At 38.1% G+C, this 17,516-nt stretch overlaps 1 protein-coding gene across 2 annotated transcripts in view; it reads right to left on the minus strand.

Annotated features, from left to right (window-relative positions):
* The window catches only part of MGAT5 (alpha-1,6-mannosylglycoprotein 6-beta-N-acetylglucosaminyltransferase), a 114,245-nt gene that overhangs the window by 37,887 nt on the left and 58,842 nt on the right, over positions 1 to 17,516 (minus strand). For both annotated transcript variants that reach the window (XM_040069317.2, XM_040069318.2), the window contains exons 4-9: positions 16,849 to 16,925; positions 15,285 to 15,374; positions 7,646 to 7,717; positions 6,400 to 6,561; positions 5,335 to 5,504; positions 4,323 to 4,457 (exon numbers count right to left, since the gene is read on the minus strand). In XM_040069317.2, the coding sequence (XP_039925251.1) occupies positions 4,323 to 4,457; positions 5,335 to 5,504; positions 6,400 to 6,561; positions 7,646 to 7,717; positions 15,285 to 15,374; positions 16,849 to 16,925 (706 nt within the window). The remainder of the gene's footprint in view (positions 1 to 4,322; positions 4,458 to 5,334; positions 5,505 to 6,399; positions 6,562 to 7,645; positions 7,718 to 15,284; positions 15,375 to 16,848; positions 16,926 to 17,516) is intronic.

Consider the following 17,516-nt stretch of genomic DNA (forward strand, 5'->3'; position numbering starts at 1 on the left):
AAATGCTACCTTCTTATTTCAAAATACAAATTGAGCAAAATGACGTGTTTTTTTCAAACCTTCACAGAGATACTTCAGACAAAAAAAAAGTCAAATTATGATTCACCAAACAACAAAGCTGACAGATCAGTTTCTCTGCAGTGTTTGATGTCAACGGTTCTCAATGAAAATATTTTACAACAGCGGCAATTATCTCTGCATCACACAAAATACTCCGGCAGGACCAAAACCAAGCCCTGCACTGATGAATCATTCAGTAAAAAAAGCCCTCTTATTTCTTGGCAGGTCTTAAAACAAAATCCCTCTCCAACACACAGCTTTTGGCCAGGTACTTGAGCACAGGAGAACGAAAAACAGGAGAAAGCTCTTGAAAAGCCGCAACATCAGTGGAGTTTGTCAAGGGATAGATGGAAGGAGCGCGGCGCTGCTTTGCTGCCTCTCTTTCTCCTGCAGCCAGATGCAAGATAAGCAGCACCAATCATTCACGGGGGTAAGAGGAACAACACACACGGGGTCCCTGAATCAACGGCGGCGTGATGCAACAGAAATGGAAACCAGAAAGCAGGAAAACAAAAGAAATTATATGATTTGGCATAAAGTAAGTAAACAACAACAAAAAAAAAACAAACAGAAAAAAGGTGACAGCAAAAAGTGCAAGTGTGTGCAGGAATGGTACGAGAGCTCAAAGCTTCAAGTGGTGAAACTGATCCATGAAACGCAGCAGAAAAGAGCTGGGAAATATTTAAAATTTAGAAATGAAGGTAATTACCAGGAAATATTTAAAATTTAGAAATGAAGGTACCAGACTGATATTTTAATACATGCAGGAATGTCTTGATTGTCTACCCTAGTACCATATTCTCCATTTGTTTCACTTTATGATTTAGATGCCTTTCAATACATTAGCATTTCTAAAGTGAAACAATTAATTTTGAAAATGAAAAAAACAGTACTTTTCCCTTTATAAATCAGGGAAATATTTTTTTAAAAAATGCTGATTTGGTATACCTTTAATTTCAGTTTTCCTACTTTTCCTTCCTAAAATGTCACCTAGCTTTAGCAGTGAAGCTGCAGAGAATTGCAGCATGCCCTGAAATTGGTGTCAGACTGAGTCTATTCTCTGCCTAATTAAAAAGAGGCCTGGGAGGTAGTAAATTGCTTTAGAAACATCCATGTTAGTCTTTTTTGTCTAGCACATTAGAAGTGACAATTTTAGGGCTTATAAAATAAAAATCAGACAAAAGTAACCCAGGATTATTTATAGGGAGCTTTTTTTTTTTTTCCCCCTTAAGTATTGGGCAGAAGCACAATCTTAACAGAGCTGACCTAGTGGAAGTATTTATACACTTTTTTTTTTGTATCCTTCTCCCACTTCATCAGGCCACTCAACATTCACATTTAAAATCACAGGACAGAAAATAACCCTCCTAAAAAAGATGCATTCTAGAGAACAGGAACAAGGCAGGAACTTTCTCAGGATAGCTGTCACGTTAATTTATTTCAAGAAAAAACCAAAAATCACTTGGATTGTTGGCATATGGGAGTGAGTCACTGCTAGAGAGACTGTGGAAAAACGAAAAAATACCAGATTTTCATGTGCTGCATGGAGGATGAGGGTGCTAAGAAAGACCGCACTTCTCAAACTATATTAAGCTACTAATTTGTATGTTGATTTATTGCACGCAAACCTCATTCAAACATCCCCACCTCAGAACTGAAAAATCCAGCGCGTCCAGGCGTTGTTCTGCTTGGAAATTAGGGGCACTCCAAAATGAGCTGTGTTTTGCTGTGCTCCTGCTCTTTGCAGCACCAATTACCCCGCAGATAAAGCACACAGTACCGGTCACTGGTGCTCTCAGCTGTGCACAAGAACCTTTCACAAACGCTCGCTCCCGAAGCAGCCGGGTCATTCTTTCGAGCTTGCAGCTCCAGAAACCTGATTTGCAACTGCCTAAAATTTCCTCAGGGCTCAAGTTCACCCAGAAAGATTATATAAAGCACCCTCAGCAGGTGACTCTTATTCTGCCACTCTATTCTGATTTGAAGTGAATAAAAACATTTCAATTCATTTTTATCCGAGTCTGGTCTCTATAAATCAGGCTAAGCTGACCTGCACACATCTACTGAAAAAACACCTTCTTTTAAGACAACAAATTATTCCTGCTGCTATTAAATACAAAAAGAAAAAAAAGCCAAGTTTGTAAAGAACCAGGGCTAAAAAGCAGCTTTATTTGTGGTTATGTTTATTTTACTGGAATTAAATGGAAACGGATGCCTATGCTGTTACAATGCACTTAGTGGTTTTAACTTCAAAACATTTTAATGACAAAATTTATAAGATAACTCATATGCTGGGAGAAAATTCAAGGATTGGAAGAGGATCCTGAAATAGGAGACAACATGCATGAAGCTTCAAATTAATTCTCCTGCTTTAATCAATTCTGTAAGTCCTGCTAGACTCTGGATCCTCTTTTGTACCCTGAACTTGAGAAAAAGCATTACATATTTAGAGATTCACAATAAATGCAACAAGTTTCATGAAAGGTATACAAAAGATGAATTGTAAGTAATGATTCAAACCCCATAATGTATATAGTTTAAAAAAGTAAATTGAAGGAAAAGCAGAATAGAAGACATCCTAGGGGCTGGCAGAGAAGAGAAAGAAGTAATTTTTTCTCCAGAACCTTATTAGAATAAGCAGTAATGGGCAGTTAGCAAGAAACCAGACTAAGAAAAACACATTAAAAAAAGCTTAGCTATATAAAGCAACATGTTGGGGCATCTTTTTCAGTCTTCAGTAAAAGATGAGGCAAAAAATCTCATGAAGGACAATTGCATCCTCATCTGTTTTTCAGTCAGGCCATGGACTAGACGAGACTCCCTTCCAGTCCACAAAATCCAGTGTTGTAGAAGACAGGCATTAAGATATCTTTTTCTCCCCCCAAAGCCTTAAAAAATTCTACAGTACCTAAGGCACCTGGAGGTAAATGTAATTCTGCTCTCCTAAACAAGAAAACACCAGCCATTACTATGAAATGGTAATCAATGAAAAACGGATTGATAATTCAAGATGTAATGATTCTACGAAGAAAGAAAAATTGAACAGCTAATCTATAATCTCAATATGTATTTCCATAGCTTTGTTACAGGATATACCAGACAGGTAGTTGCAAGCAGACAGGAAGAAACATTTAAAATTTATAAGGGTTTCATATCCTGACCACAGTGCTGCATGTGATCTCCTGGTGACAATTACATCTGGCAGACAGACAAGCAACTGCTGCTCAGTGGAAAATGCGATTATCTTTATTAGCAGGCTCCTAAAAACTAGAATATCCATTTACTCCCCTGCTTCAAAAAAGAGATTAAGAGTAATCTAGTCTGCAATGTTGGTCACAGTACTCTCATTTAAAAATTACACTGGAAAGATCCAATGCTCTAGAATATTCTGAGGCTGAAAGAAAACAGCTTCTCCGCCTAGAACACCTTCAAATACCTTCCTTCAAGTAGGATTTACTGGACTTAATGGATCATGAAACACAGCTAATTCGAGCAGGTATAGAAAAATCAACATCACTAATTTAGATTTGGGTTTATTTCGTGCTGATGTGTATTTGTACAACGCATGGGAGGCTTAATGAGTTAAAGCTATTGACAAAAAGAAAAGAGTTTCTAAAACTGCAGACACTAAGAAAGGTGCACAAAGTAATTTCTTGTGACCCTCATCTTCTATTTCTAATGGAAAGATGTTTATAGACTACAAAAGCAACAATAACTGCGGTTTATTCTTTAGACCTGCCCCTGAAGACAATTCTCTGCCCAGTATCTTAAGAGATTGAACAGAAAATTGCACTGCAGCTGTTGGGCAACACAATTAGAATAGATAAATCTTCACAATCATTGATCCAGTGTGGTTACAAACACCAACAAGCAAAACTTGCCTCTGGTACTCCAACTAAACAACAAAATACAGTCATCTCTCAGTTCATCTACTAATTTACAGAAAAAATGCAGAGGGGGAAGTGTGGGTAAAGAAAGGAGGGAAAGAGGGGCAGAGATGATGATTTATCAAGAGGATAATTAAGATTTTTAAGATTAAAAATAATTGAACCCAAGAATCTCAGGCTTGCTGGGGGGATAATGATGGCATGCAAAGAACAAGTAACAGCCCCTTTAATCCTAAGAGCTAAAGACAACAGAAAAGTGCATTTTCACTTTTAAATAACTTCATGTGAACGGACTTATTTCAGTATTTTGACGTGTGTTATTCAACAAAAGCTCTTAACAAAGCAGTTTAGAGGGCAAGTGAATGTTATACTTACTGGTAATGAACCCATGATGGACCAAGGGTCTTCTTAAACTGAGTCAGTCCCACAATATCAATGTAAATGAGTTCTACAATTTTATCCCCCTGGGTCGGGCAGCCAGATCTGTTACCTACAACTTTCTTCATAATCCTAAACAAAAAAAAGAAGCAATATGAAAAAAGCATTACTTTCCAAATACCTTGAATTCAAGCTGCAGTACTATTTATTCCAACAATTCCAGTTTCCAAAAATGTTTTACTCTTTTACTCTGTTTCGAAATCATGAACAATGCAAGAACACGGAAATGCCAGAGATGCTCAACATTTATTGAATGTAAAGCACTAATTTCACTAAAAATCTCATCTGGTTTAAGCAAAAACATAATATGTTTGACATGCTTAAACATAGTGTGCTTTGAAATTATTCAAAATAATTTCTGACTTCTAGTGACAGCTTTACAGTATCAGAGCTCTCTATAAAACAATGCTGTCCTGTAATTAAAACAGGAAAACTGCAGAAAAAGCACGTGTGCTCAAACTTCAAACAGATGTTTTATGTCTGGTGCTGAACTAGTTGGCAAAGCAGGACAACGAAGAGGAAGGAGCGATTTGACCTAACACAAGCAATTAACTACATCAAAAGTAACATGTTTAAAGAACTTAAAGGTTTATCTTAAAATGAGATACTGAAGAAGAACAGCAGAAAGTGAAGCAGAGGACACAGAGTTAGGCTGGTCTGTAACATTTCCCATTGCAGCTGGTTAAAGCACCTGGAATGTTAAAGACTAAGCTGCTTAGTTGGAATTTTACAACATTCATTTACGAAGTCCCAGGAGCCTGAAGCTACAATGCAAACACATTATCCTTTCCATGGCACATATACTTAGCTCATGAAAATAATCTTATCGTCTGTTTAGTGAATTATCACTTCCATTTTATGCTTCAAGAAATTATATACTGTTAATAGAAGCTTCAAGAGTTTACAATTCTTTTAATTCCAGTTCCAAACGCAAAAGTAATCCCCTTACTCCTTGAGCTCTGCCAGTGAAGCTGAAATCCTGATGTCATGGCCCAGTAAGTAGAGAGATGTAATTAAATCACTCCACTGGACTAATTCACCGAGCGGGCCACCGCTAAACGCATTTTCTGCAATCTTGAATCCGGATTCTTTTGTCAAAAGGCCCAAATGAACAAGGACCTGGAAAGGAAAGTCATATGTTTGAGTTACTGACATTAAAAATGCAACTGTTCTACATTACAGCAGTTTTTCTTTCTATTAAATTCAACTATGGCCAAAAAAAAAAAAAGAAAATCAATGAAAACAAGCCAATACTTCCACAAAAATAATTTAATTTTGTAATGAACGCAAGGACTGAGAATCTCCAGCAGGGAGTTGAGCCAGCCAGGTTTAAGAGAGGGTAGAAATTTGAACATACATGGGGCTGCTACCACTCAGGACTGGCTCCAGGAATAACAAGGCAGGAAAGGAAACCTGTTGTTGTGTTTGCAACTTTTGGCTTTATCTTAACTAGTAGTGGTAATTAAAAAAAAAAAAAAAATTAAGTCAAATTAATGGCACCTTTTCACTCCAAGTATCTCATGGCTTTAAAACTGAACTCATCACAGAAGGTCTAAACTGATCCAATCCAAGTTCTGGTCAACTTGAGTCTGTTAACTTTGGTCAACTTTAAGTCAACATTTAGAGTGGGTGTCAATTTTGCACAACAAAGTTGTGCAATTGTTGTTTTCCACGACTACACAAAACACTCCAGTGTCATCAGCTTGCAGTAAATTCCCAGTTTCTCTCTTTAGAACATAGTCTCTATTAAGTTTACATAGTCTCTATTTTCTCCAAAACTACAGAGGCCAGAAAACTTTCTCCAAGATTGACTCACACAAAACACGTAAAACTATCTGTAAAGCAAACACCCATTGCAACAGAATTTCAAACAGCAAAATACTTCTTGAAAAAAGTATAACCACGAGCCTTTTATATATGTTTTTCTATTTCCAGGTGAAGCTACACCAGGAACAAGAAGCTTGAAAGAGCCCATTTAACAGCAAGTGACAGGAATGAAAGTGTTCTCATTTACCTTTTTTCGTTTTCTTTTCTCCAAATTTTGTTTTTCTGCAAGTGATTTAATTGCTTCGATCCAGGTATCAGCCATTCGTCGGATGCGCAACATCATCCACCTGAACTCCTCGTGCCTTGACATCATTTTGTAGAGATTATCAAAGTTGATACGAATTTCAGCCTTCAAGCAAAGCGTTAAGAAACACCCCAAACATTAGTTATTCTTCAGCAAACCTTCCAGAAGTTAAAAAACTGCTCAAATATGAGCTCTGTGCTTTATATCCCTCTTTTTACAAGAAGCAATAGAAAAAAAAATGCATTCATAGCATGTTAAGATTTTAGTTCAATTATTAAAGATATACTTTAACAGACACTTCTAAGCTACATAAATTACTGTTATTTTTATTAGTAGTACTTGGTAGCTCAGAATACGTTTGCAGTGTTTCACAATGCATTTATTTCTGCAGTATAAGATCTGGTTTTGTTCACGTGCTTCAAAATGAGGTAAAGGTATGTTTAAATCATAATACAGAACAGTAGGCTCAAGATTTATGCATATCAAGAATCTTCCAAGCACAAGGAAGTCTCCAATTATACCAGAAAGGAAGAAACATGACTAGGGTATACATTTTTAAGGAAATACTCATTTAAAGCTAGACAGTTCTAAGATCAATTGGTTTTACAAAATCAGACAGCCTATATCTATATTATGTAAGTAGTGTTCATATGCAGCCCAGCAATTATCTTAAATTATCTTAAAATCCCTAATTGCTACATAATTAGGCTGTAACAATTCAGAAATAACTCTGTGTGCTGTATAGTATTTCATGGGAAAAAATTTGGAGTAATCAAAACGTTACTACAAACCTGAAGTGAATATAAGCCTTTTCCATTAAGGCAGTTTTGTAAAAGGGGCCCAGATTTTTGGAACAATAAAAAAGGACATTTTCACATATACTTAACACTGGTGAGCAGTCTGTGGATTTGTTGTTTTTCTCAGTGTCTGTGTACAGCATTTCACAAATTTAAACACAAAAGTGTTTTTAATGAAAGTCTACCAGCAAGAGCACAATACAATGACTGGATACATGAGCTACACATGCCAAGGACGATTCCTTTCAGCTTTGAAGAGCTGAGGAGTAAAAATTGTAAATTCTAATCTTTTTAGCATTTATGTGGCACGGGATTCCAGGATATTTTGCATGAATCACAATTACTGAATTATTGCTTGTGTTTGTCCTTATTAAAGACATGGTTGTTCTTACCACTGTTTTTTGATCAGTTTCTTCATTAGGATTTTTTGCTCTCCAAGGTAAACGAGGACACCAATTTTCAACCTGTAAAACAATCACATCAAAATAAAGAATGTTATTTTCAGCTGCTTGACCAAAGCCTCCACTCACTGCCTTTATATTATACCTTTATGTTAACCTGATGGCCTAAATAAGGCATTAGCTGATAATAAGGTGATTATTTCAAGATAAAACTGCTTTATTTGCAGGAAAAGCTTAAGATTACTTTTTGCAATTCAATGCTCTTTTAACCCAGCAAATTTGCAACCAAAAGTCACATTTAGACATTCATTCATGATAAAGACAACAGAAGATCAAGACAGAGGTCAGCTGTTAAATGCTCAAAATACAATTTTTCTGAGCAGTTCTAAAATGTTTTCAAGAAGTTTTTTATGCTTCTAGAACTTACAAAAATATGTATTTTGGGACATTTCCATCTCCCTAGAATATTTTTATAAAAAGTCAAAGGCTGCGAAATCAAAGGATCAAAATTCTACCTTGTAGCAATGCAGACCAAAAAAGTAAGAATCATCGTAGAATCAAAGCCACCGTGTTTGAAGGGTATAAATAAGGTAATTATTATATAAGTAACAATATTCACAAGTATCAACAGCTGTGGTTCTTACAGAAAGATGATCAATGCAAATGCAATACTTCTACTATTGTCCACTAGAAAATAAAAAAGTCCAACAGGGAGAAGTCAGTGGAGAAATAGCAAATGGATGCAAGTCACTGAAAGCTCCTGAGGTGTCCCCAGGGATCTTGCCTGGTGTGTAGAATCCTTATTATTTATGTACCTTAAGAAATTAGACCGGTTTCTCTGGGGAAGGAGGAATCTCAGTATTGGAGGCAAACCCATGAAAACTGAAACATGACTGTACTGTGAAAAGGGGGAAATGCAAAAATTTATCAGCTGGCTAAGACACCCCATCGCTGCTGATTGAGTTCACAACTCTCAGAGAACTGAAAGTCAGAGTTGCTCTCACGGTCCCTCCAATCACAGACCTGTCAGAACACAATTTTAGCTTAATCATGCTGCAGAAGCCTGGAGCATTGCAGATTAAAGGCTTAAGATCACACCATATGATTGCCTAGAAGGTCAGTCACATGAAAATAAATGAATAGCCACCCTAACCTCATTGAAGGGAAGAAATGCATCAATCTTGTGTTCCTCAGACAAATAATAAAAAAGCATTTTGAATGCTATGACTTAACCTATTCAACGTGTTTAGTACAACACTTGAAAGCAGTCGACTTATCAACCTCCTTTGAAAACATCTGATTCTTCAGTGGTCTTCAACTCTGGAACCACATCAGAAATTGGAGCAATTACGAATCCTTTTACAATTATAAAGCTGTGGCAGAAGAGAGCTGCAAGCTCCACATTACAAATCATGCACAGTTAAAAACTCTCTCTGTTTTTTTTCTTCTTTGTTTTAATAGTACAAATTTTGCATTATTCCTAGCATTAGAACGGATCAAAATTAAGATATGACATTTCAAGGACTACTGTACGTGCCCCTTTTCTGACTTCACGCATTTCACATTACACCACAAGGCATCCTAAAGGAATTGCATATTTTTCAGGGCTGCCAAGGACAGTTCACTGCATGCCTCACTGACTGAAAAACAAATACAGATCTTTCGGACTTTGAGAACTATTCCCTCTAGTCTAAAAATAAACTACAATAATTCTCATCACAAATAAACACTTAAGGAATAGATTCAAAGTAATATCAATGTCTGCAGTTGGTCTGGCTCTCATTTTCTCTTATTGATCTTTAGCAGCAATGGCAGAAAGGATTTGATATCACTAAAGTGTGTCTAGATGAAAACTCCATCAGAAATATATAAATACTTCAGCTTTGTATTTGTTTAGGCACAGAAGATCTACATCCAGTAAGCCCTAATTTTGAGCAAGGTGAAGGAAGGCAGCGATGCTCATTTGGATCCTGATCTTTAATATGTTCATTTGATCATTTAAGAGCAAAAATTAAAGTTGCCTCTGAAGAAGGAACCAGGACTCCTCTTCCCCATTTCCAGCAGTGCCTTCCTCTCACTGGGTTACCATCAGTTCCTCCTCCAGCTTATTTTCTCTCCATAGCAACCTCCTGTTGTACTGTCATGTAAATGATTTAATAGGAAGGATGTGATACCAGACAGATTAGCAGTTAAAGACGACTGTTGGGAAGCAGCAACTGCAGATCTGAAGACAGACCATTTTTTGGATGAGTGGTATAAATGATAAGCTATTATTCAGAACGCACTATATTTATTTTTGTACTGTCATATTTTTGAATAAGACCAGCTGTGCCTCCTGTTCCTGGTACTGAATTCAATGCAAATCAAGTGCATTAGACAGTCTTTGATCTTGCTCAGGAAACCATGTCCACCTGAGAAGTCAAGTGTTCCCTACCTGGTTTGGAATCACATTAGTCACAGCACTGCCTGGAGTGGAAGCAGCCAGCTCCTTAACGTTGACTTGCACAGCAGTTTAAAAGTTCAAAATTTAAGTGCGACATGATTCCAGATACCAGAGAAAAACTGGTGTTCTGAACTGCTCTGAGGTGTAAATGGCTAGGTTTAGGATGAAAAAAAACCCCAAACAAACCTAATAAATTTGAAGAGTACTTCTTTTATAGAAGCTTTGTAGGTATCTGTTCCAGTGGCTCTTCCTCAGACACACACACTGAAAATGAATGCAAGGCAAGACTGCAGCACTCGACCCTCCGACAGAGCAAGCGCTTCAAGCAGAGTTTTAAGAACCTGGCAAACATCTGTAGCACTGGAGTAGTCTGAGCATCTTCCAAATTGAATCAAAGCATACTCTGCCAGCAGCTCTCCACATCCAAAAACTCAGAAAGACCTTTATGCTTTCAAAGAGTCACAGTGGGAGTCGAATAAAGCCAGAGCTGAAGTAGTACGTTCTGAGCACTTGGGATAATCCTCATTCTGGACTCTGCCAAAGGGCAGGTGCAGCCCTTCCACAGGGACGCTAAAACAACTTTCTTTGCACACCAGGTGAACACACTGACTGCTCAATGGACTTCTAGCCACGGTACAGTGCTGCTCTTAAGTGTCTTATGTCAGTCCAAGAGAGAAGAATACATAAACAAAAAATGCCACTGTAATACATGGTGAGAGAAAGTGCACCTTTAAATTTATCAGGCAGCACAAAGGCAGGCAGCGAACTTGTAATTCCACAAATCCCTTTGAGAATTTGAGGTGAAAGAACAGCTCCAGTTGGGAAGGTGACTTTCTCAAGTCCTATTCTTTGTTCAGCATTTCCTCAGTGACAGAATCCCTTTGAAGGGGTTACAGAACCTGTGGTGTGCAAGATGAGTGCCTGCCTGGTTAGTGGAGTAGGATACAGGTGGCTTTGGATGTGGTTGTTTCCAAAGGCAGTCTCAGATGTTGGGTGTTAGGTACCCACAGCCCCGGTGAGAATGCAATAGAACATTTCACACATCAGCCAACAAATGGCCTCTTGTCTGACTTCAGTAACGTGCACTCTGGTTGGTTCCTCTCATACACCGGCATTTATGTCTTTTCTAACAAGCCATTAAAAGACTAATCCAGTTTGAGGTGACAGAAGAAAAAAAAAATTGAGCCCAAATTGCCCCAAATCAGGGCAATCCACCAATAGATAATTCAGGGAGAAAGTGCTATCATTAGCATTTCAGTTTCTTAGGGAGACGTGCAAGATGATTAAATAAGTCTGAACTTTTGGTGATTTACATTTCAGACAACACTGGTTTTGTGAAATTTCTGAGTATTTGCATAGAATTGAAAGATACTGTTTTGATGTTACATTACCCTAAAGAAATGTAAATCATTAACTCAATGTCCAGGATTAGCAGCAGAAGTTGTGGAAAGAGGACTTCCCCATGGACGTGAGCAAACAGCAGTAAACTAGAAAAACCACAAGGATATAAGGAACCTCTATAATTATGATACCCAGGAATTTTCACTAAATTGTGCCTCAGACTACAGCTTGCACACTGGAAACAAATCCATATTCAAAATCACCTTTGGTTTGTGTTTTTCTGCTTTAGCCCTCAAAGCAGAAGTAAGAGCGTGAAAGAAAACCAAACTATGCCTCGTGTTTCCATCAAGTCTGAAGCACTGAAAAGAAGAATTCTCTCCAGCAATCTATTAGCACACATGCAAAAGCTACAGGAGTCTCACAAACTGGGATTCAAACCAGTTTTAAATCTTTGAAGCATTGGATTCCAAGATGGGCACCCAAAATTACACGTGCACCTGAAAGGTGAGCTGGAGATCCAAAGCCTGGGATTTTAGAGAGACCTGCCCAGCTCCAGCAGGCAAGCACCAGTGTAATGGGAGCTGGTAACTTGCACCACAGCTACCAGCTGACCACCAGGCACAGCACCAGTCCCACTCCTGTGTGGAAACACATATGCACATAAGAAAAAAAAAATCTATAAGCCTCCTCTACTTTCTCCACTTTCTTTTTTTTTTTTTTAAGCATGGAAATAGTGTGAAAAACTCATTTTCTAGAAGATATTTTTGAAAGCTTCATTCTTCAGCTGCAAACTGACACTTTGCAGTGAAATGTATTTTTGTACTGCCTAGAAATTAATTTTTTCACATTTCTCCCCAGAGGCAATGCCATCTCTAAAAACGATAACAGTGCCAATGCCATTACAGTGTTAAACTACTGCCTTTTTTATAACTAAATGCTAAGTTTAAAAGTAACTCAATCTTCTCTATGGGCATCACAGTTAAAAGGAAGCAAGTTTAACTTGCTTTTTAATGTTTGCTATTTCTGATCCCTGTCTGGCTCTGCACTCAAGAGAACGTAAGTCTGGTTTTGCTATTCAGGCCATTTGTATCTCATCCACTCCTCAAGGACTCCAGCACAATTTGTGTTCTGAGGACCAGAGGGTGCTGAGGCCCTGGCACAGAGAAGCTGTGGCTGTCCCTGGATCCCTGGAAGTGTCCAAGGCCAGGCTGGATGGGGCTTGGAGCAGCCTGGGACAGTGGAAGGTGTCGCTGCCCATGGCAGGGGTTTGAACAAGATGAGCTTTAAAGTCCCTCCCAACCCAAGCCACTCCATGAGTCCATGACCACACAGCTCCATATCACAGCCCAGGAATGATCCAGTGCCTGAAGCAAAACACTGAGAAAGAAGAGCAAAATTTTTCTGTTTCATCTGCAAGTCTGCACAGGGGACAGCTTCAAATAACAGGCAGAAGTTGGGATGTGCTGGGCTCCTTCTTGCTTTCCACTCACCTCCCATTCTGCTCAAGCAGCCAGGATACTTTTACATAAAATGTGGACAAATTACTTTGTGTTCCTGTGGTTCTGACCCATATTGCACATCCAAATGAAACATTTTGGGCTCCTCCTGTCACACTAGATTGTAGAGGTGATTTTAAGAGTAAAAGTAAATGTATGTAGAATTTTATGCACATTGTTTTTCCAAACTGAGGTTGTACAAAATTTGACGCATATATTGCCTTTTGAAACACGCACGTACACAACCATCTCACTCCAACGGTCTAACCTTGAAGTAAAAAAGAAAAATCTTAACAGTAATATCCTTGCCATTACCCTAATGCATTTTAATATTTTAAATCAGCAGTTCTGACTTGAGAGCTCTGTAGACACATTTATCATTCAGCTGTGCAACCAAGCTATAAACTGTCAACTCTTCATCACTGTCCACTTTGACAAATTACTCTTGCAACAGCATTTCCAAGTTATCCCTAGCAGCCAACACACCTCATAAATCCACATCATTGTAGTGTTATTAGAATTTCATTTCATGCTTGCATTCGCAAACATTTAAGCTTTCAACCTCTGCTGCTGGACATTAATCATGAAATTAATCATAGGATTAAGAATGCCAAATTTAAACTCAAGGTTAATAACAGCTCACCCAATATTAGTTTTACATTCTGTCATAAGCAAACACTCAAAAAAAAAAAAACAAAAGGACAAGACCTACTTCTGAAGTTACCAAATATGCACACAAGCTAATTGCACATCTATTCCTTCATGAAATGAAAAGTTGAACAAATTCAATGTTGCTTCTTGAAGAAAAATTTCAAATCCCAAGACCCTTGAAAAAACAGCCATTGGGCCTTTGAAAGTCTGCTCACATTTGGCCATGAAAGATCAATTATGAAAGAGCTAACAGCATCAACTGACTTTCCAAAACTGATAAAGGAAGATTGTCACATAAAAAACTAAGATTTAACAGAAATGCAAAATCATAAATTTCATTGAAGAATATTAGATTCTCGCATTCAGTTGAGATACAGCATCATTTTTTAGATATATCTGCATTAAAACCATGAAACACCTGCTGGTTGACAGAATACTAATGACCAAACATAGCTCTGCTGATGCTAAAACAAAACCTTCTCGTAGAAACCTTAGAACAACTTCAGATGATTATGAAACCATATCTCTAGCCTCTATGATAAGTAACAAGATAAATAATATAGTCATCCTGTATCTTTTCCTTCCACAGCTTCACAGCCCATAAATAAATCAACACTGGGTGCTAGAAATGGAATGAGTCAAAACTGTGATTCAAGCTAGCCTTTGTTATGCCTTCAGATAAATGTTTTGGATGTGTATTTAACTATTGCTGCTTCAAGCAACACCCCCAGAAGTTCAATGACAGCCAACTGAGTAAATGAACAGAAACTGCTTTGATTACAACCTAGTTATTTATTATAAGAGACTTACTGTTTTAATCTCAGATAATGTAATTTTAAATCCCAGCCCAACCCTCCCAATCCTACAGAAACTATGAAATTATTCTTAGTTGCAATCCTGCAGCCACACTGGCTCTTTCAGTTCTTTGCAAGCAGTGAGCCACTGGATATCAATACTACTTCTAAGATCAATTGCCATAAATTATCAAAATTCCACTTACAAGAAAGAAGAGGCTGAGTGATCAAATACACCTGACTATTTCTTCAAGCCAGTAATAGAGTTCATGATGACTGACAGAATTAATTCTTGGGAAACAAGTGTTACCCAGGAGATAGAAAAAAACACCTCAGCAGGACGAGCACCCTACTGAGCTGTGTACAAAACACCTTAGGCTGTGACAGGTACCAAAGGCTTTGGCCAATATAGCTGCAACTTCACTCAAAAGTGTGACATTCAGGTTTCTTTTTTGGTTCTGCTAACAGATTCCATATCTGACAGTCTCTGAGCAGGAAGTGGCCATGCTGCTTAGGACAATGGACCAGCTAGCACCATTTTCTGAATTGTCCATTCCAAATGCCTCCCTGTTAGTACCTCAGCAGTTGCATGAAAAGCAAAAGAAAAAGTGTTTAAAGGCAAAGACCTCTGACTGAGCTTCACACCCAGGTTTAACAGGATACCCAAGTGAACTCCCTGGAGAACTGCTGCTTACATCACTGCAGTTCCAAACACTACAATTCTCCAGGCTAGAAATCCCTGCAGAGTTTATGAGTAATAGCAATTATTAATTCCATTTTAATAACTTTTTCCTCTTTACACAGTTAGTCTGAACAAAATGATGCTTTCTTTCAAGAAAAGTACAGTTACCAAAGCTATGAAGGCAACATGATGTTCCCCCTCTGCAGATTTAAAGATTACTGACCTCACTGAGGTAAATAAAAAAGGAGCATGTGGATCCATCTACACCATAGCTTGCATAACAGGGATCCGATCGCCACATATCTTTCATCCACTGCAACAGAACAAAGGACACACAAAAGTTTATTAGGTTAAAGTACAACAAAATAGCTCTGTTTCACACCCAGGAATAATGGAGGAAGCGGCAAAGTGACTGTAAGTATCACAAATACCAAACCAGGAATTTTATTAATGATTGGAAGCACACTGCATTCCTGCGCTCAGTAATGCTGGGGAAGCAACAACAGCAGATGTGAGCACAGATTATACAAACTGGCAGCCAGGCAAGCAGAGACAAATATCAAAAGGAGAATAAAACTGGGATCCAGGCATTCGGCTGTGGCTGGAGTTGAATGCATTGCGTGTTCCCCACCATGATATGCTCCCTCTAGAATTTCATAGATCATTTCAGTTACCAAGACTGAAATCTGCCAAGAATCTGCCATTTCTGCAGAAGCAAATAATTAATTTCAGTTCATATTTCAATATTCAAATCATTTATTACATAGTCACTATGCAGCCTGTTTGCCAAAACAGATCAAAACACAGACCACAGATTTAAAATGTAGAGGCTTTTAATTTCACAAATACTTTGGTATTTAAGCAAGCAGAAATTTTACTATTGTCTGCCACTAATCACAGAATCACAGAATGGTGTGAGTTGGAACAGAGCTTACAGATCATCTCATTCCAATACACCTGCCATGGGCAGGGACAGCTTCCATCAGAGCAGGCTGCTCTGAGCCCCATCCAACCTGGCCTTGAACTTTTAGGGATGGGGCATTCACAGCAATAAATCAGTATCCCTTACATTTGAAACATATCTTGGGGGAAAAAAACCCTTAAAAATCTCCATCTCTGCAGGTTTGTTGGTGTTTGTTTCTTTGCTTTTGTTGCCTTTTTCTTATTTACCTTGCCAACTAAAGTCTGATGGATTGTAATATTTAGCCTTTCCAACTGCTTTATTAGTAAAATACAGGTCTTATGTGGAATCCACTGGGAATCCCAGAATTCTGGTTGCACACTTAGGCACTGCCTACTCGTGAGCAGAAGAGGCAGAATGTTTTCAGGAGAAAAGGGGAATAGAGGAACCACACAGACCTGTGGGCAAAGAGATGAAAGAATTGCAAAGAAACGTCAAGCTGAAAAGGGGGCTGGAGTTGAGATACCCACAGAATCACAGTCCTGGGGCAGAGAACACCAAATCACTCATCATGGCGAAGAAAACAGGGCCTTTGCAAAAGGAGAAGCTTCTGAATAACAAGATAGCACTCAAACAATAAGGCTTTTCAGTAAATAATACAGCATTTTAATACAGAAATTTTTCCTGTCTTAAGAGGATGCCACTTTATTTCTCTGCAGCAGTAGTATTAAAGGCTTGAGGTGAGCAATGCTGCAGTGACACACAGTCCTAAATATTCTATTTTTTGACTCAGTTGTTCTTGTTTTACACCACTGAGTAGTGACCTCTTGCAACATATGTTCCATTTTTAACAGAATGCACGTAAGATTAAAACCAGTTCACTTACCTTTATTTTCCCTTCACAGTGAGGAAAACCATCCATAGGAGGCAATTCACACTGTTCCTGGGCTCCGTTTATGAGATCTAAAGAGAAGCACAGACCATACCTGAGCTCCATTTCACAGTTCTGACAGATAGCCTGATGAATCCTGCCTTTTATTCTCATGAATCCACAGTCCAGACTGACTGAAGGGTCCTACTGGGTAATATTTGTCATGACGTTAAAACTCGGTGCGCTCCTTTTTGACCACACAAGGAAATGGTTGCACAGATTTCAACTCTGACTTGAAGTGCTGATTTACAAAAAATTGATCTGTGAAGACTCAAAAATTAAGCTAATCCATACTGAAAATAACAAGAAAATATTTTCCTAATCAAAGGGTGCTTAAAATTACTAAATTGCAGCAATTTGTTTTCATTTGTGAAACATTTACAGCATGTATATGGCTCTTAAACATGAAACAAGCTTTTCAAGCTCTGCTATCACTTTATCAAATACCCACGATCCAAAACTTGGCACCGGATATATGACCCAATTAATAAATGTTGCAATGTGATCTAATTTAACAACTCAGTAGCACTACATCACATCTCACAAGAAATATTTCCTATGGTCTCCCAAGATCTTTTTTTCTTCTTCTTTTTCTTTTTGCCCATTTGGATATTTTTTTCATT

The sequence above is a fragment of the Hirundo rustica genome, chromosome 7, assembly GCF_015227805.2.
Source record: "Hirundo rustica isolate bHirRus1 chromosome 7, bHirRus1.pri.v3, whole genome shotgun sequence".
NCBI lineage: Eukaryota > Metazoa > Chordata > Aves > Passeriformes > Hirundinidae > Hirundo > Hirundo rustica.